Source organism: Heterocephalus glaber, unplaced genomic scaffold (genome assembly GCF_053883595.1).
Source record: "Heterocephalus glaber isolate CG9 unplaced genomic scaffold, H.glaber_assembly_v1.0 deba00001587, whole genome shotgun sequence".
In the NCBI taxonomy this organism is placed as follows: domain Eukaryota; kingdom Metazoa; phylum Chordata; class Mammalia; order Rodentia; family Bathyergidae; genus Heterocephalus; species Heterocephalus glaber.
Genome location: NW_028258365.1, coordinates 2,600,795 through 2,621,718, shown reverse-complemented (window position 1 = coordinate 2,621,718; position 20,924 = coordinate 2,600,795). Strand labels below are relative to the sequence as shown.

At 43.8% G+C, this 20,924-nt stretch overlaps 1 protein-coding gene across 9 annotated transcripts in view; it reads right to left on the bottom strand.

The window, feature by feature from the left end:
• Positions 1-18,762, bottom strand: part of Gab1 (GRB2 associated binding protein 1) — a 140,953-nt gene extending 122,191 nt beyond the window's left edge. For 6 of the 9 annotated variants that reach the window (XR_015443960.1, XR_015443959.1, XM_004868901.4 and 3 more), the window contains exon 1: positions 18,631-18,762. Coding sequence is in view for 4 of the 9 variants with exons in the window: in XM_004868901.4 (XP_004868958.1) it covers positions 18,631-18,702 (72 nt within the window). In the remaining 5 variants the exon portion in view is untranslated. Of the gene's footprint in view, positions 1-3,149; positions 10,368-10,761; positions 16,208-18,630 lie in introns of those variants that run through there. The other 3 variants (XM_087193333.1, XM_087193336.1, XM_087193335.1) reach the window with 3 other exon arrangements.
• Positions 18,763-20,924: the final 2,162 nt, after the last annotated feature.

The window sequence follows — 20,924 nt, the reverse complement described above, 5'->3', positions numbered from 1 at the left end:
AGTACCAAAAAAAAAAAAAAAAAAAAAAAAAAAACCCAGGATAAATTACCAAGGTGTGTCTGAAACACATACCGCCCATGGTACTTTATTTTAAGAAAAAAAATGGTGGAAAGAAAAGATCCAAAAGCTTCCACAGAATTAAAAACAGCCGGTTGTGGTGGTCCAGACCTCAGGGAGGCTGAGGCAAGAGGATGAAAAATTTGAGCCCAGCCTGGGCAACTTTGCAACACCCTGTCACAAAATAAAAAATAAAAATGGGGACTGGGCACATAGCTCAGTTGGCGGACCTGAGTTCAACCCCCAGTACCTCAAAACAAAAGCCAAACAAACAAAAAACAGGTTGTTTTGTTGGGAGGGTTAGGTAAGTATCCTAAACAGAGACTTCTAAAATCTTTCTCCTCCAAGAAGAAAAAGTGTTAAAAGAAAAAAAAAATTACAGGCTCCAATCTCTACCTTCCTCAGAAATTCGCACTGCTCATCTGGCAGGCCTCCAAGGAGCCTCGCTTAGCTGGCAAACATTCAAATACAGTTATTCAAAATATGTTAATGAGGCTAAGTGGCGCTGCAGCAGGTAACCGCACCCCTCCCTCTCGGTGTGAAGTGAACCTGTGCAGGTTCAAACAGGCGTGCCAAACACTTGCTAAGTGAGATTACCGCCTGGTGGCTGAACAACTGCCAATTTAAAATAAGCATTTAGGGAGAATGGCTTCGCTCAAATGTGTTGCATTTAAAAATGGATACAAATTTTCATTTTGATGTTTAAGTCACTCCCACTCACATATTGCTCTATCCGTGTAAAAATGAGGATTAATGATTTACATTCTCTTAGAGTGTCCTAAAGAATGTCAAGGCACTTTACAAGTACTGTACTCTTTTAAAAAGATTTCCTAGTGAAATATTGTTTATTCTACAAATAAAGAAATGGAAGGAGTGGTCATACATTGTATAGAGATCAGTAACAGGAATCAAAAGTAGAACTCAGTTATTTTATCAGTCAATACACACACTCAACAGTACCTCTTTAGCCCAATATCAAGTATATCTTTTGTGTAGTGACTATAAACAATAAAATCACAAAGCAAATAGTTGCTCATATTTGGTCTGTACGCATTCTAAAAATCTCAATATTTCCCCCACAAAATGAGACTGTCTTAAAACTTTCACTCCTCTTCCCCTTGCCTCCCCAAAAAAGCATGTGTTTGTTTTTTCATCCACACAGACATTCCACGCATAGCCTGAATTTCAGAACTCAGGCCAGGCAAGCTTCATGTGCAGAACAGAAAACACTGGTTCCAAAAAGATCTCAACACCTCCCAGTGCCTCGATTCATCCCCAGATCACCAGGAAATCAGGAAAATCAGGGCCCAGTATCTTATATATAAAAAAGTAAAGGGGAGTTGGAAGGAAGGTAGAAATGGGATTACACTCACCATGGTGACTCATGCTCATATGCTCAAGATTAAACACAGCACTGAATCAAGGATCAGGAAAGAATTTTTCCTCAGGGGCAGAAAGGGGTTTGAGGTTTTCCCAGTGTACACTAAAAGAAGATCATCTGTGTGGATCAGGTGAGCAAATCCCACATAATGAACTTCCTACTCTTGTGAAGGAGCAAACACTGTGAGGCACACATGACTTCCGGCAAGGAATCTGTTCAAAGCCCCTCCCGGGCAGCCATTCGAGGGGCTCTGGTTGGAGAAGTGAGAGCAGGGCCCTCAACAGTGGGAAGAAAGACAGAAAACAGGCATGGTGGCAAACACCTGGAACCCTAGCTACTCCGGAAGGGAAGGCAGAAGGATAAAAGTTTGAGGCCAAATTGGGCAACTCAGGGAAGCTCTGTCTCAAAAAAAAAATAAGGACAAAAATACAAAAGAAAGGGATGTAGCTCAGTCCAAGGCCTGGGGTTCAATCTCCAGTACTGGGGGAAGGGGTGCAATTTTAATATTTTTGTTAAATTTGTTTTCCTTTTAAACCACAATGGAATATACAATTAAAAGAGTCAGACTGGGATGAATATATATTGCCACTGCTCTGAGGGCCATCAATGTACAAGTGTTTGAATTTTAGAAATCTTGGCAACTCCTTGAGATAGGGCAGACAGGGAGTCACCAGGCTGGGCATGAGGAAACCATGCCCTGGTCCTACTTCCGGCCGCTGAAACCAAGCAGTTTGAAACACTTGGACTCAGTGTTTCTTAGACTTAAATTTCCTAGAAGCCTCATCTTTCTTACCAATAGAAAGAGCAATAAAACCTTTTCTCCTTTTATTGCAGTAAGAAAAATGGGTCTCATCTTCCTGGAGTTATTTTCTTCTCCTTTAAGTGTTTCAATACACATATCACAATTTAAAAAACTTTATTCTGCTTTGAAAATTTATTTTTTAACAATGCAAGAGATCCTATGCCAAAACAGAAATGTCTTAAAGGCTAGACCTTATTTCAAAGGTGAAAAGTATTTCAATATCCATATTCTGATTTCCTTTCATAAGAACACAGTTTTCTCAACATATAACTAATTTTCCAAGGTAGGAAAAAAAAAACCCAAAACCACATTTGATAAAAAAAAAAAATAAAGAAGAATATCTTCAGTTGCTTAAGAATCACTGGGATAAATAGGTAGATATTAAAGATTTAAATATATTGTATTAAAAATTATGACGAAGAGTATTAATATACTATGCTATTTAAGTCAATTTATGTAATTTTCTATTTAAACACAAATATGAAAATAATGTAAGATTAAACATGCATATTATAGCTCAATGCTAAGTCTTCTGCACTACATTAATAAAGAAACTCTTCTATTTAGTAACATATGTAAAAGGCAATAAATCGGTGTTCCTAATATTTGATAACCCTTTTCTCTATATGTTAAACACAAAACAAAACACTGAGTTAAAAACTTCCGTTGACATTTATAAACAGTATTTTTATGCTGTACAGGGTGATTACGTACTGTTATACTTTTCCCTAAGAGCATTTATTATTTGTTTCTAGCAAATATAAGCATTTCTTTGAAACACCACTATGTTAAACAATATATAAATTAGAATTGATTCCAGAAAAAAATATCTGGAAACTAATTAGGAATAGTAAGAGGTTAACAAGTGTATGGCTTAAAAAACACAAGAAAGCAAGAAAGTAAGGTCACCTGAAAAGCAGAGGGTGAGTCTTACGACCAGCCTTCAATCCCCGAGCAGGCTCAGTGCTACAGAAGACCAGCTCCTTCCAGCCCCTGGGTCTCCACAGCATCCAGCAGAACCTTTCTGTTCGCTTCAGGAGCAAAGGGATCTGCTAACCAAACTTACCTGGACTGTCAGGGGAAAGAGTGGGTGTGACAGACACTCCATATAATGACAGTAATGATCCTCTGCACTTACAAAGCAGACAGGGAGATGCTGGAAGATCTTGTGGGCAGATGGGCAGCGTCCCTGAGAGGCTAAGTGTTCCAGAGTAAATGAAGAGGGGCAGGGATTTAGCTCAGTGGTTTCGCCACCTGCTGCGCAAATGCAAGGACCCGAGTTCGATCCCCGGTACCAAAACAAACACACACACACACAGAGTAAATGAAGAGAGGAGAGAAGAGGTAGCCTGAAGGATGGCACAAAGGAAGGGAGAGGGCGAGGATCAGCAAGCTGGTTAAGGTGGCACTGGAGTGGTAAACAGTTCTAAAGCACAATCTGGGAGTCTAACACATCTGTGGAAAAGCAAACCCTTCAATGCAGAGACTGTTCTCATAAGGAGAAAAGGTCAATGGCTTAACAAAAGCTGATGGCACTCATTACTTTACAAGTAACTCCAATTTTTTTTTTTGATCAAGATTTCTCTCTAAGCTAAGTGAACATAACAATAAAATTCCCCTAAGAAAATATGAGGTGAAAAAAAAAGAAAAAAAGTTTTCTAGCAGTAGAATGAGTTCTGTAGATTAACAGTCAGAAATAAATTCCTTTTGCTTTACTCCTCTGCTAGGTTTAAGTAACCATTCCCACGTGGCCCACTTCTTGACTAATTTTCTACATTCCTTTGTTTATTTGTTTGTTTTTGGTACTGGGGATCCACTGGGGACCTTGAGCTTGCAAGGCAGGCACTGGAACCACTGAGCTAAATCCCCGGCCCCTTGACTGATTTTCTAAAACACAGTCTGTCCCATCTGTCTGTCTCAAACTCTTCTAGTGTGCACTTTAGATTAAACATACAAACAAAAACACAAATACAGAAAGAAATAGAACAAGATGACTTCATTAGTCTAGCAAAACTAACTTGTTGCCCTTTAACAAATCAACTACATCTCAAAACTACCAGAAACTACGGGAAACCAAGCATGATTTCTATAGATGACTGGAAAGGTTATTTGACTTTTGAACTAGTCAATGAAATCTGAAGTCTCATAATATGCTTTCAGATCCAATAACCAGAATAACCAGAACTTCTAGTAAAGACCTAATCCTCCTCCATCTCTCTTCATTTTTAAGCCATTTGCAAACTTAATTCTGGAACACACATTCTTTGTAAAATCAATATTACTTAATATTTTCTTTGGTTTAGTAATGTCTTTTGAGCATTTCAGCAATGCTTAGGTACTTTCCCACAGCCTGACCTTTCCAAAAACTCTCTTCCATTTTTGTCATCCTCTAAGTGTGTCCTCTTTGGAGAAATTTAATGTCAGTCACTGCCAGGAAAAAACTAAATACCTATCTTTGGCAGCATCGTGGCATATTTCCTTCATCTCACCAAAGAGAGGATAAAGTTACTTTCTGAACTTCGGACCTTGCTTTCCTATTTCATTCTTAATAAGTTCTTACTTCTTTTGTATTTTCTTTTTTCTTTTTCCCCTCTTTGCCCAACTCAGGATCTCCCCAAAGTCTGACAACCACCTACATCAGAATCAGCAAGGTTCAAAACTAGAAAGGTTTTCTGCACCTACACTTACTAAAAATGTCAGATGGAGGAAGAACCTTGACTTCAGAAGTGAACCTGGTGATATGAAAAGCGCTGAAGTCAGAGGACCACTACCCCAAACCCTTGATTCTCCCCAAACCAAAGGAGAGAAAGGACTCTACCAAGCTAGAGACAAGTTCTCCAGATCATCAGAGAGAAGGCACCAGGACAGTTCTCTTTTCACCTTCCTTCTGAAATAGGGTGGAAGAGGCAAGAAAGCTTGGAGTGGAACATGAACTGAATGTGAGACATCAGCACAAATACAGACTCGTCAGCCCGGCTCAGTGGCTACTGCCAATTACAGTAGCCAGACCTGCAAGAGGACTTGATTACATGTAATTTATAAAAAGTAAACAAGCTGGACCGCTTGTGAACAATGAATGGTGATATTCCAGCCAAGAGCTAATAAAAAGCATGAATAAATGACTCAGCATCTTCCTCCCCCTACCCAGACAACAATAGGCTGTGCTCTGGCTAAGAGAGGAAGGGCAAACTGAGTATTCTGGTAAAGATTCAAGGGACAGTAGATCTTTGAAGAGAGATTTTACCTATCACTAATCTTAGAATCTCTGGTGTCCAAAAGCTCAGCCATCTCAGTAACTGTCTTCCTCAACATTACCGAATTCACAAATAAATGTTTGGTTCCAGTGCTACAATACAGTCCTGCATCTAAATTACAGTTCTCTGTGGCAACACAAAGAAGTGAAGTAAACAGACAATACAGATGGAAAAACCAAGCTTTATGAAGGATTGCTCTGTACATGTGTTTCTTGGCTGTGCCACAATGATATTTCGGGCCAGATAATTTTTGGCTGTAGAACTGCCCTGGGCAGCACAAGACGGTTCGTAGTTCTGATTCTATGCACCAGACATCAGAAGTACCCCTCCCTCCAGCTGAAGCAAACCAAAAGATCTCTAAGCATGGCCAGATGTCCCCTGGAGGATACAAAGACCACATCCCACCCCACTGAAAACCACTGCCCTGCACAGAAGTATCATGAAAAAATGTGCACATTAGTAAAACAGTTGATGGGACACATTTTTGACATCATAAAAATCTCATGATTTTTGGTCTTAAAACAGTAGAGTATACCTTTTAAGTATAACATCCCATTTCTCTACAAATTTTTCCATTTCCAAAGACTAAACTACAAAAATCTTAACATTGCTTTTAGTGAGCTATCTAGGCCACATTACAAAAGTGCTACATAACAAAATAACTTGGCTTCCTTGTACTTCCTCGTCTGAAGCAGGTGATGTATGATGCCAACTTTATCTTCGAAGTATTTTTGTTCATTCCATCCCTGCTACCGGGGGAAAAAAAAAACCAAAACAATTTCTGGTCAGCTGGGTGTTTTGGTTTGTATCTGGATGTCTTCCCAAAGCCTCATCTGGTTACATAGGTGGGGCTTTTTCAGAGGTGGCTGGATCTAGGCTGGGATTAATTCATGATGCAATACTAGGATCAAGGGCACTAGGATTAAGGGTGTGAGTGCTACCTACCATAAGTTGCCTGGATAAGATGTAAGAGACAGAAAGAGCTGTGGTCCTCCCTTGCTTGTTTTACTACCTTCTGCCTGCCATGGACTGTTTCTCCTGTTCGATGCCCCTCTGCCACCCACCCTGCCTTGGAGCCAGACGACTACGGACTGAAACCTCTATAGACCATGAGCTAAACAAACCTTTCCTCCTTTAATTTTGGGTGTCAGGTATTTTGTCTCAGCAACAGGAAAAGTAACTAAGACATTGGGTTTGGTGGTAGACACCAGAAATCTCAGTAGTCTGGGAGGCTGAAGCAGGAGGATCACAAGTTCTAGCCCAGGCTAAGCAACTAAGTGACTTAGTAAGACCCTCTTTCAAATTTTTTTTCAAAGGAAAAAAGAAAATGGTCCAGGGATGTAGCTCAGTCTGAAGGCCCTGAGTACAAGAGAAAAAAGGTGTTTCCATTCATTTAATAGAGCCAGTGTAGTCATCAGACATAAAAGTCACAGTGCCTGCAATAATGAATATATAATAACAAGACTAACTTGAAATGCATTCATCTTTACATTGACACCACTTATACATTTTTTTCTTTGTTTGTTTGTTGTTTTGAGACAGGCTCTTGCTATGCAGTTCAGTCTGGCCTTGAACTCACTATGTTGCCTAGGCTGGACTTGAACTCATGGCAATCCTGCTGCCTCAGCCTCCCAAGTGCTGGGATAACAGGTGTGCACCACCACACCCAGCCTACTTAATTTCTTATTTTTTTTAATAGAGGAAGAGTGGGCCCATGAAGCCTTAAGTACCTGAGCCTCACACAAGTTAAGGATGCTACCAGAAAGTCATCTGGCTGCCTTGATCAAGGGACAGCTTGCTGGGAACCAAGAATAAATGCAGAGAGAACAAGTGGCTACTGCAGCCCTCCAGAAGAAAGGCAGTGATACACTGAGGCTGCAGAAGGGCCAACACATCGAGAGGTCCCGGGGGAGTGAAACACACAGGGTTTGACCACTGGGTGTGCAGGATGGGGGAAGCAGTAAGGGTGTAAGAAAACCTGCTGAGTCAAACCCCTAGAGGAGGAAGGTAGGGCCCCTCACCGAAAGGGAACAGCAAGAAGATCCTGCTGAGGGAGAAGAAGAGAAGAGCTGCATGCGGCCTCTAAGCAGTCAGTCAGATCCACAGATCTAAAAAGAGAAGAGGGCCGAGGGAGTCTTACAATGCTCAGCACATACCTCGAGGGCATGAAACTGAGTGTTAAGATTATCTGCTGGGGTTTAAAGGCCAGAAATCCTGAAAGGTTAGAATCCTGTTTGTAAGTACTGTATTCTTTCTTTCTTTTTTTTTTTTTGGTACCGGGGATCGAACTGGGGACCTTTCACTTGGGAGGCAGGTGCTGGAACCACTGAGCTAAATCCCTGGCCCTAGTACTGTATTCTTACAGAAATGGCATGCCCAGGGCTTTTCTCCCATTTTCAAAGGAGTTCTTGACCTCACTGTGGATGGAGAACTGCTAACAGAACTGAGGACAGAGAGAGATCAACCCTTGCTGGCAACGGGACCCTGAACTCCAGCGCTTTAGGAAGACGTGGTCTGTCTGGAAGGCACAGGAAAGAACACAGTTCGGAGACACAGGGCTGGCCATCTCCATCCATATCTCAGGAGTTCCAAGAAAAGTGAGAACTGCAATGTGTCCACCAGATTGGGCCACAAAGAGATCACTGCAGAGAGGCAGGAGGAGGGAAGAATGATGGAAAAAGGATCCAGGCCATCTTCCATTACTTAGGAGTCTGGCTGCAAAAGGCAGAAGGGGAAATTGGGTCTCACTCCAGCCATACCTTTGAAAGTGGACTGTATCTTTTAAGGTCCTGATGAAATGTCTCCCGCAGCCTTTCACTAAGCCTCCAGAGTTGCTGAATTAATCTCTCAATGCTGAATTCTCCCAGGCCTCTGCCTCACACATCACTGGTCATCACACAATTCGCAGGATATCCCCCACTACGTCCCTAACGGAGTACAAACTCTTGGAGGGAAGGACAGTGTCTTCTTGGTCCTCTTCTTTTGAGTTCTTCACAGAACCTTGGTCACCGCAACTACTTACTTGGTGACTAAAAGGATTTGCCCTGAGAGCTGACAGTCTGGCCCTAATGGAGCAGCTGGTTAAGTTGTGTGTCCTCAGACAAATCAATTAGTCTCTCTGTGGCTAATTTTCATTCCCTGTAAAATGAGGAGGCTGGACTCTTCTGGGCTAGTGGAGAAGGGATAACAGGGAAGGATATTCAATATAGCTATTGTTTTTCTTAATGCAAATCATAGAAAGTAAGACTGGATGCAAAGTCAAAAAGCCTTCAAACAATACATGAGAGAGAACTGAATTCGAAAAGACAGAACACTGGACAAGATGATTTATGATTTAAGGTCAGACTTCAACAATTGTGTGGTCATGCTGTTCAAGAGACTGTCTAAAATGAACAGTGTGGCAGCCTGTACAAACTGAAAATACCATCTCTGTCCTCTGAAAATTAAGATCCTGTTACAAACACCAAAGAAGGATAAATGAAGTTGTAATTTTTGGTAAAAAGATCATGCGTATATACCTTTTACTGTGTTACTGTAGATCATAATGAAAATCATCTAGAAGAATATATCAGGCTTGTTTTTCCTGGTTGAAGGAATACACATTGATAAACCTGACCCCTGATTATCTGACTGCTTGGGGAACAAAGGGAATAGAATACTGTTCAAGAGCATGCATCTGTGGGCCCCTTTTTTGGAGATAAGTGACCTATATACTTTGAAGATAACTCAGAAGCCTAAAGTTTTATGTAACAGCAGCAGTAGAACGCATTATCTTCCCAAACATTTTTACATTCTTACCAGTTCAGTGTTTCCTTTTGCCTCTCTTCAACACTGCAAACATTAAACCTGAAATTGTCAGGAGGAACTTAAAAGCTCCAAATATTCCTACATAACTTTGAGGTTAATTATAACTTTGCCAGAAGGTAGGGGGTTCAAATAATACCTCCCTAGCTGAATGAGGTCATCATTCCTCACCACGCTCTACCCAACACCATTGGAATTCAAACCACGGAAGGTAGCATTTTACCACATACTTCTCTTCCAAAAGCTAAAGATTAAAGTGCTTCTCTACCGATAATCAAGGGGTCACCCCTCCAATCAGAAGCACTTTAATCTTGGCTAGTAGGACTCAGGCCAAGACTCTTATGGGAATGTGTGATGGATTGGAGCTGAGAAAGCACACCAGGCACTTAATTCTTTAATCAGGTAGTCATCTCAGGGAGGAGTTCTACTAGTCAGAAAGTGGCCCAACCACATTTCCCAATACAGTAGTAACTAAAAACTGCATTTCAGGAGAGAAAGACAATCTGCACATCAGGCAGAACATTATTATTCCTATTCTTGATTACCACAAATGTTGACACACATTACTGCCAAGAGAGTTAACTGGGGCAAACCAACTGTAAAAAGTTAGAAAATAACAATTATGGCAACAATAAAATGTACACATTAACTACAACAATAAAAACCACAACAGAAATAGGCTGAGTTCTCAGTGTGCTTCTCATACTACCACCCTGCATTTCCACGTCACAGAAAACAGGACTGCTGATTAAAATGACATTTACTTGCTTATTTCATATACAGTGGCTACCTTTCCCTAGGCAATAAGGATAAATCCAACTGAACTAGGCATCACAAAAATTACAACGCCTTGGTGTTATTAGACATGTTCCCCATTCTACACAGCAGGTATCGTTTCTCCTTGCTTTCATTTCAAAATGTAAAACAAAATCATGACAGGCTTTGTCTCATATGCAGCATTCTTAAAGAAAACATATAAAACTGTCTTTAAAAAATTTAACTACAAAAAAATTTTAACTACATGAGTCAAATCAAAAGAAAATAAATTAAAACAGGAAAAGAAAAACAATGAAAAGGATAGAGGAGGAAAAGTTTAGTATTTTTCTCCCTTTAAAAAAAAATGAGCCAAGATTTTTACAATGAAATGTTTGGACTCTTGGTATATTGTTTTTAATTCATAAAACAATGAAGTCATTTGTTTTTATTTTTTTCCTTTTAGGACACTGTTTTCTAGAACACATAACCTGGAGAATTACCTAAGCCAAGTATGAATTCAAAGTAAAAAACTGAAAAGAAAAAAAATACAGTAATGAAAACTCTAAAACTTTGGCCTTCTTTCCAGTATATAAAAATGAAACAAAACTCAGTTTAGAAATATGGTAAACATTTATGAAATACACACAAAACAGCTAAGGAAAAAACAACTCAATGGCAGAAAAAACTTTTAAGATAGCGTAACTCACAGTTCCCCTTCCAGAAGTTCGGCTCCCTTACAACCTACACCTTCATGGTAGGGTTACGTATAGCAGCTCTACTAGAGCAACCACATGGAAAATTTTTGTTCCAGATAATACTGCAGGACAGGGCTTGGCAGCTACACGTTGTAATCAGAATGCTTCAAGAGCTAATGTAACAGAGATAACAACCAAATATGTATTACACTGCAGAGTCTTAACTCCTCTTATAAAGCAAGCTGTAAAAGGGTCAAAACCCTGTTAGGTTTTACTTTCTATTCACTTGGAAATGAGAACTTTTCAACTAGGGTGATTTGGGATCTAAATGAATAAAAGAATTGCTTAAAATATAAAAAGATTCTTCCCTTGAAGGCATTGTTTGGACCATGTAAGGTGCTCACATCTACAAGCCTAGAATGGTGCAAAATGTCTTTTTCCTAAAATGAGTTTTTCATGCAATTCTATAGACTTAATTTGTCACCTACAATTCACTAAGGCTCCTGTAGCCATCTGATTAGTGATAGAAGCTACTTACTTAATAAACAGGGAAATTCACAGTACAATTGGCCACTTTCCCCCAGAGTAATCTAAAGAAGAATGCTAATTTCATTTGTGCTGGAGGCCAAGAGGGGAGAAGAAAGAGACTTGTGACTCGATACGTTTTCTGTACTTAGTCGACAGACTAAGATAAAAGCAGAGAAATGTTGTGACTTCAATCTAAGTTCAAATGGCAAATTGAGATGGAGCTCTGATGTGGTGGAAATTAGCCACCATGTTAATGCAAGGAGTGTAAAATGACAGGAAGTCCTCCATCGACAGCCAGAAGGGTTCCAATGTGACCCACGGGCTTGATCCTCCTCCTCCAACGCTGGCCGGCACTCACACAGTGGGGCTAAGGGGGCTCCTAAAGTCCAAAATGAGAGGCTAGCCCAAGGCAGCACTGACCTCCTGCTGGAACTCGGAAGCTCAGGAATCAAAGGCCCTTTTATTCTTCCTCCCACCAGAACATGTTCCCTCTCGGTTGTAAACTAAAGGCTTGCCAGAATGAATTATTTCGCTCAAAACAGACATAAAGAAATCTTAAATAACACATATGCCTCAGAATTTTAATCAGTTCAGGTGACCAAACAGGTTCCTCTGTTTGTTTCCAGTTTGATGTAGAAAATAAAATGCACTTGTGGTTTTAGGGCCCATCAAGAGCATTAGGTCGGTGGAGAAATGGAAACTTCTCCAACTAGAAGTCACAGGTGACATCCAAACCGCACACATGAAACAAGTGCTCTGAATCACTGCTTTCCACGAGGATGTCCTCTTTCTTCTTCAAAACCAACCTCCCTTATGATCTCGTTTTTTGTGGCCAGCAGGATCTGAATTCTCCTGAGAACAGAGCTTGAAATTCACTGTGAAGTCTTCCCCAGCAGCCCTCTTCCCCCCTGCTCTCAGTCTGAACTCCTAGGCAATTATTGTCCCCATCCCTCATTTGGCAATTAATAATATAGGGCCCCATAACATTATCTCTCATAAAAGGATTTAAATGTCTCTGTCTTGTCTATACAAATAGATTAGAAACTCCTTAAGGGCAGGGAGTGGGCTTATCCATTGCATGCCACACTTCCACACGTAGCACATTACAAAAGCTCCTGAAATACCTGTTTATTTATTCAGCCAACAGACATTCGCTGAGCTTCTAGCTGAGCCAGGTCCCCGTGTGGGTGGAGAGATAGGCTGGGGAACACAGCAAAGAAAGGCGGACTAAGACAAACACTGCAGAGTCCCCAAAGGATTGTGCAGCAGCAGTTCCTAATACATTCTCTAAACTACTTATGAGGAACAATAAACTAAGACATAGTACCCCCAACCAGGCATGGTGGCCCACGCCTGTGTTCCCAGCACTGAAGAGACTGAGGCAGGAGGACTGCCGTGAGTCAGGGCCAGCCTGGGCTACATAGTGCAATCTTGTCTCAAAAAGAAGAACACCCCAACAAATAGTCCCCCAAAAGGAAGGTACTGAGCAGCTTCCCATCTGCCCCTCCCACCCAAGGAAATACCCAAGAGGAAAACTCCACTGTAAGAGTGTTTCAGTCTTGGATCCACTGTCCTTCTCCATTTTACAGATAAGGAAACTGAGGATCAGAATGGTCAAATAATCCCATGGGGTAGTATGGCAAAGCCAAGCAGATGGTCAGGATGAACAAAAGAACTGCCTAAAATATGAAAGATTCAAGTGGATCTTGACACAGTCGTGACACCCAGCCTGAGTTTCCTTCCATGGCAGCACACAAAGTACCCACTAAAACCATCAGTGATGAGGACAATTGCTGGTTTTTCTTTTTTCTTTTTTGAGACTGGGTCTCAATATGTAGTCTGGGCTGGCCTTGAATTTACTGTGTAGCCCAGGCTGACTACCAACCAACTCCCAGCGATCGTCCTCGGCCGCCTGAGAACTGGGATTACCAGCGTGTGCCACCACACCTACCTAGAACTGGGATTACCAGCGTGTGCCACCACACCTACCTCAAATTACTTTTTAAAACCCAATCTTCGCAAAGGAAAGCAGCAGCCCACCTATCTACAACGCCCCTTCTGTTTGCCATACTCTGTGCTGACACTTAATGAATGCTCTGCATCTATCACCTCCAACTTTCTCAGTCTGGAAATTATCAAGACCTTAGTAATCTATTTTTACATTGATTCTAAAATATGAAATTTTAGTCTGTATATATCGCTTTTCTTTCTTATTTATATATTTATTTATTTTGCAATACTGAGGATTGAAATCAGAGCCGTTGAACTAAACTACATCTCCAGATCTTTTTTTAGACAGGTTCTCACTAAGTCACTACATTGTCCAGGCTGGGCTCAAATGTGAGATCCTCCTACAGACATAAACCACCAAGACCAGCTTCGTGCGTGTGCATAAGTACTGCTAGGAATCAAACCCAGGAACTCTTATATGTTAGGCAAGCAGTCTGCTACTGAGCTATATCCCCAGCCCAGTCTTTTATTTATTTCTCAAGTAGATGATGGCACAACACACTGAAATAATCAATTCACCTACCAACCAGATTATCCAAATATAATTCTTACCATATTATTTTATTTAAAGGTGATCTTTTAAAAGATAGTTTTAAAAACCCCACAGAATTCTAAAAGTACCCTCCAAACTAATACACCTTGCAAATGGTAATTTTAATTCCCAGAAAATAAGAGTCAGATTTAAGAATTCAGCAAGCTTCATATGAAGAGTTCTGTACTTACCATTAACCCAAGGCACAACAAAAGAATTAACTATAATTCAACTATTACAAAGACTTAATGCAATTGCTAGTTAGTAGAAACAATGATCCTGCCACACTTGAAAAGGTAAAAAGAAAACAGCAGGAATTTGAAATGAATATTTACTAACATGAGGAGAACAAGAAAATATTTCCTTCGACAGAATATCCATGCTCCATCAGTCACTATAAGCAAAAGCTTTGGGATCTGTTGACAGCTACTGCTAACTGCCAAGGGGGTGGGGTAGAAGAGCTTCCAGACATGACAGCCCTCTCTGTTGCAGTGACACCCTTGAGCAGGGACTTCTAGCTCAGCAGCATGGGGTCTGGGCTGTCCTTGAACCAGGAAGATGCTGAGCCTCCACCTGCCCAGCCTTGCCACCTCCTCCTCCATGTCTGAAGTCAGGTACCCACCCAGTTGGAGAGGCTATTTCTGTGTCTAGGCCCATTTCCAGACCCAAGAGTGTGTTTTCAAAGTCCAGACAAGAACTGTCCTAGTAACTGACAGCTGCAGAACGGAGCGGACAGAGCCCAAGCTGGGTACAGATTAACCACACGCTCCCACGCTGGCTGTCAGCTACCAGGCCACCTTGCTCTGGCCTGGGAAGCACAGCTTCTCCTGCTGAGATGGCACACCTGGCCCACGCAGACAGCTCGGTGGCCGAGCTCAAGGCAAGCCACGGGGACACTCCTCCTGCGGAGCTGTGGTGGCAGCCAGCTGGCCTGAAGCAATGGTTTGTTTACAGATTTACATTTTATTTCAACTAAAATTTTAAGTCCTGATGGAAAGTCTACCAGTAATTATTTAAATAACTTTTTAAAAAATCTGAAGACCTACAATAATTTATTATTTTATAAAGAATTAAAAGAGAAGTATCTGCAGGTGACAACAAAAAGAATGTTTAAGAGATGGAAATGCTAACTGCTCTGATTTGCTCATTACACATTATACACATGTACTGAGTTATTACATTAAAACACCATACACCATAAATATGTACAACTGTGTCAGTTAAAAAATCATTTAAATTTTTAAAAATCTGGGCACCACTGTTGAGTGTATACCACCAGGAGTTTACTTGTTTTCTGTAACCCTCGTGACAGTGTTCTGTATATGACTCCACTTGGGTCCCTGACAAAGTAAAAAGCTGTTTAATTCAACAGGATGCAAAGAGCAACACAGTAGTGGCAAAACTGGAAAAAAACAGATGATTTTCACTTCCCTTTTTAGAAACTTTACCGAGAATGAAACATAATACAAGGAGTTGTTAACCTTCCTCAAATACAGAAAAAATTAAAAAGAGAAGACAGGAGATCTGCACACCAGTCTTTCATGTTTGTTTAATCTTACATCACTTTCACTCTTTTTAAGAAAGGTTTCCATGTCAGAGGAGCACCCTCTGAGAGCAGGTGAAGAAAACAATGCTGCTTCAGCTGATTGTGAAATAAAGAAAAAAAATGGACTTGTAAGCAGAATCCCACTGAGAGCCATAATTTTAAATGGTTTTAAAGATAAACAAATTTTTGTCACTTACAAGATGTGACACAGGATCTTGGTGGGTGTCTAGACTAGCCCATACATGTGGAGATAAGTGTCAAAGTCTCATGCATGACTTATTTCCCAGCAAAATCATGATGTTCAAACTCCTGGAAGTTTTATTTGATGATTGCGGTACTAAGCATTCAAGACATCTTTTTATATTGAATCTGCTCACTAAAAACCAAGATCAAGTTGAGGGGACAGAGCTCAGTAGTATGGCACTTGCCCAGCATGTGCTAGGCCCTATGCTCAATCTCCAGTACCCACTTCCCCAATTTTTTAAAAAGTAGAAATCATTAACAAGCATCCTTTTGCCTACTGGGGAGCCTATAATATTTCTTTCATGGGGAAAATAAAGGATTCTGCATGAAAGAAAACAAGCCCAGGAAATGGATGGATCTATGCGTCTATCTTCCATGGTCAAAGCTACTTTAGCACAAACATTCAGAAGTTCAATAATCTGAGAAAGTCAAACATTTTCCGGACAACTAATTTGACAGGTAAAATTTAAGGTACGGGGAGCGTGGTGGTGCATGTCTGTAATCCTGGCACTCTGTAAGGCCTGTGGCACAAGGATGGCAAGTTTGAGCCCAACCTGAGCAATTTCGTGAGACCCTGACTCAAAATTCGCTGGGTTCAAACCCCTGTAAGAAAAGAAAAAAAGGCAAGCATCATTTAACTTCTAGTACTCCGGTCATCCCACCCACCCACCCTGTCACTGCCACTGCCTTCCCGGGCATCTGCATCTTCTTCACGAACTGTGTCACACAACTCCGAGCTCCACCATGCAACAGAAACCTCCCCCAGCCCTTAGGCATATTCTTCCCCGGCCAAAATCACAATTTAAGGATCTCTCCAAATATTTCCACAGTTTCTATCTACACCGAGCTTGTTCCTCAAAACACCTATGAAACAGTCTCACCACTCAACCTGGACACAGTCATAAACCTTTGCCCTGACTTTTTCACATGTTGATCTCACCACGAAGACTCCAGAGGGCACCTGAGGGCAAAGGCCAGATCCTGCATCTCTTTAACGTTGTGCAACTGATTCGAACCTCTTCCTTGTGTCCTCAACTGGACTTCACCGCCTCACAGAAAGCTATTTTCTGAAAGGAACTTTAGGGATGACTTACTCTAAGCGCCACATCTGAAATGAACTAGATGAGACTCATTAACTTTTCATAGCCCAATCAGGCAGATCTGGGTTCAAATCCCAGCTCTGGCACATCTGAGTTAGCCTGTTTTATCTGCTACAGAACATAAAATGCCTCCTTAGGAAACTGCTATAAGCATCAAATTACACATACACACGCACACACGCACACACATTTATACTTTCCATCATGTTCGGGGAGATCCTTTATAAGACAATCGTTTTTTTATTTTCTCCCTGGTTAATATCACATTTCTTTGCAAGCCCCCAAAGCAGGGCCTTTTCCTACTGTATTTTCTAACCTTACGGTGAATGCCCCAGTATAGCCCACAGCAGCTTTGTGTAACCCATAAACCATGTGAAAGATGCATTCAATCCCCATTATCACGTTAGACAAATGTATTATTCTTCACAGCCGGGTGTGGTAGGGCATGCCTGTAAACCCAGCACTCTAGAAGGCTGAGGCAGGAGAATCCCAAGTTCCAGCCTGGGCAACTTAGAAAAACGGAAAAAGAAGGGGGTGGGGCGCAATATAGCTCAGTGCGAAGGCCCTAGGGTCCATTCTTAGTACAAAAGCAATCAAAACCAAACAAAAATGCCTACCCTCTCCTATCTCACCCACACAACCTTCTCTTTAGCACTAAAAGCTGGGGGAAACGGTACACTACCACTGTCAAATTTGGGGAATAAAGTCAGTATCTTTACCAGAATATTCAGGCAAACTGTGAGAGATGCAAAGACAAGAGTTGGAAGGATTCTGACTTTCAGGAGAGCTTGCTTATGATTTGTGGCACCAACTCCTTCGATGAAATGAGTTGTCTATAATAAATTCTGTCAGAAAGTAAACCAGAAACTCACTGGTGTGTTGTCAGTAAAGTTAACTACTGCACTTCACTCTGTTTTATGCAAACAGTGACTAGTAGGATTAACTTGAGCTCAGTACTTGGTGCAGATATCCTTCAACAAGAAAGAGGCACCATTAGCACAGGTAGGAAACATATTTAAGGGGGTATACGTTTTGCTCGTGGAAACATATTTGATTAGAAAAACATTTGCCGGATCAAAGGTTCATTTCTTTCCTTCTCAGGGGACACTGGTAAAAGCACCGGCGACAGGAAGGGAGAAAAAGATTGCGGACTCTCGAAGACAGATTTCCGCTACACTGAAGTTGGTTCTTTCAAGGAATATTTTTCCTAACAGCTATACACAATCGGCATCTTGTATCAATTACACAAATACCAGTTAAGCCACCCTGGTGCCCTGGGAAAAGAATCGCAAAACACAGAGAATCCCTGCTGGCTTCAGCTGTCCCCTCCTGCAAGGCTTGACAGCGCGTCCGAGACGCCCAAACACCGGCCGCCTGGCTCCCCCCAGCGCCCTCCCGCACCAAACCTCTAGGGCGCTCAGGCCAAATTCCAAGGTCCCTCAATTCAAAACCGCGAAAATGTGAACCCTGCTAAACAAACTGTAGGGCGCATCAAAACTTTTCTTTTTTCCCCTTGTGCGCGCATTTGAGATGCTACACTTTACTGCGCTCCGCGCGACCCACCTGGAGGGACTGGGGGGGGGGGGAGTGCAGACCGAAGGGAAGCCTGATTTTGGTCCTTCTTTTAAGCACTTTTCCTAGTACGGGACATTTAGCCCCCACCAGCCCCATCAGAATTAGATGCAGACAGAAAGAAGGCAGCTCTCCTCTGTACCCCACCCCTGCGCCCAGCGTGCAGCTGGAGATCTGGGCCCTCCCGGGGAGACCAGGCCGGCCCAGCCGGCCGTCGGGAGAAAGTGGACGCCGGGGCCGGTCGGGAACCCAGTCGAGGGGAGGGTGGCGGGCCAGCCCCGCGCGGCCGGCGGGCTCGGGAAGGGTGTGGGCATCGAGGCCCGCGGAGCGGGGGCCCGAGCCGTACTTACATAACGCTTCAACTTTTTCTCCGGAGGGGACTTGCGGAGCCAGCCCGAGCAGACCACTTCGCCGCCGCTCATGGTGCGCGCCTGTCGGGCTCGGGGCCGGGCGGCTGAGGGACGGAGGGCGCGCTCCCGACACCGGCGCCCCGGGACCCGGCTCTGCCCCGACGGCGCCGCGCCGCGCCGCGCCGCCCTCCTCAGGTCCGCAGCCGGGCGCGGGGCTCAGCGGGACTCTGCGCGACTCGGAGCCCGAGCTTCGGTCCTTCGCGCTCCGCCCCCTGCGGACGGGACCTCCCCGGGGCTCCCGCCGAAGCCCACACGACGCGGCACACGCGTGTGCGGTGCTCCCGCTCCGGCTCCCCGCTCTCGGTTTCGGTGCGCCCGGCGCGATCCTCTCCTTCTCGCTCCCCGGAGAGGGGGTCGCTCCTCCAACGAGCCTCGGAAGCCGGGGACAGGGGGAGCTCCGAAGCTCCCGCGGGCGAGGGCGCAGGGCAGTGCGCGTCCGCCGAGTGGGCAGCGAGGCAGAGGGCGGCGCCGGGAGCTGGGAGGTCGCGGGTCCGGCCGGAGGGTGGGTCCGCGATCGTGCCGCCGAGGAGGGCGGGGAGCGGCGGAGGACTGGGCGGCTCTGCTCGGGGAAGGATCCCGCCGTCCCGTCCCCGCGCTCCTCCCCCGCCGCCGCCCCCACCCCGGGGCGCACAGGGTCCGAGCGCGCGGCCCAGGCTCGGTCCCTCCTCCTCCGGGGCCCTTCCTCGCGTGCCTCCGCCCCTTCCCACGTTCGGGCCGGGCGCTGGTTTCTGCCCAGACTTTCTCTGAAACTCCGCCGTAGCACTTCCAGCCAAAACAACAAGGGCCAGGGAGGAGGGGACGGAGAAGGGCGGGCGAGAGCGGGAGTCCGAGAGGCACCCTGGGATCTGTAGTCCCGAGCCCGAGCGGGGTCCTCGCCGCCCCGCCGCCCGCGACCGTCTCGCGTACGGGAAGGCGGCGGAGGCCTCCGGAGGGCAGCGCCCCGGGGCTCGGGAGCGGGAGGAGCGAGGGACGATCCAGTGCTCGGCCGGGTTTGCCATCTTGGCTGCCCGGCGTCAGTTTGGAGTTTGTGCTGCGCCCGCGATCCGGAGTTGCTGGGGGGTGTGAGGGTCTCTACTTGACAGCCGGAGAAGAAAAACCGCCCGGAGGCAGGCAGCGATCCAGCCCAGGTCCCTACCGCGCGGGACTAAAGGGATGCGACCTGGAGGACGAGAGGACGCGCCATGGCGATCGGCCGGGAGCGTGGACCCAGGGGCGCGCCGAGGGTGCCCGGGCTGGCCTGGACCCGAGCGGCCAGCGAGGTGGGGGCTCTTAGTGGGCCCAAAGGATTGGATCGGACTTGTCTCTGGGGCACGTTAAAGGTTCACCCTCCTTCCATTTGTTGCTTCCACTTTGCATTTACTTAAAATCTGCCCAGGGGTTGTTGCGTAGAAAAGCTATTCTTGTGTTTTACAATTACTGTATTACACCTGAGTATACCGTGATCTTATAGTAGAAATACATTTTCCAATGTATTTGAAACAAAGACCAAAAACAAATTTTAAAAGATAATATGTATGCAGTCAGATAAAAGTGCTAAAAATATGAAGAGATAAATGAACATTTCCCAAGAATATAACCTGGGGCATTTCCTTTTTAAACACAACATTCATATATTCAGAATTTTCTCTATGTTTGAAAACGTTTTAGGTCGTATTAAGAAATTAGGTGCTTTGATGGTGACCAGACAAAAGTCACTGCATACGTGCAGATAAAGATGTAGGATAATAAGCAAAGGGTCAACAAAACTACAGATTGTGATTAATGTGTTCCCTGAGAGATACAAACACAGTTTAAGACTTGAAGGAATAGCTGAGGTGGGACGAAGGCTGAGGAGGTATTTAGCCAGAGGCAGAGAGTGGAAAAGTGTAAAGAGAGGAGAAGCAGGTTTGTTTCCTGGACAAATGCAAAGAATAATTTTTTTTGAACAAACAAAAGGAATAATTATAAGGAAGACAGAGAAGCAGCAAGAGTTAATTTAGAGAGACCACAGATGACGACCCCTAGGAACCTGGAGGTGGGAACAGGGAGCTCTAAGGAGGGAAGAAGGGAGGTTGCTGAATTGTGCAAGCTTCAGTCCCCTCAGCTGGGACAGTGACAGGAAGTACCCCCGTCATACTATCATGAATGGACTTTGCATCGGATTAATACTCTACTACTGACATCAGAGTCAGAATACCTTGAAAATAAAATGTATTTAAGTAACACAGGAAGCTATTATCAGAAAATAATGTTGG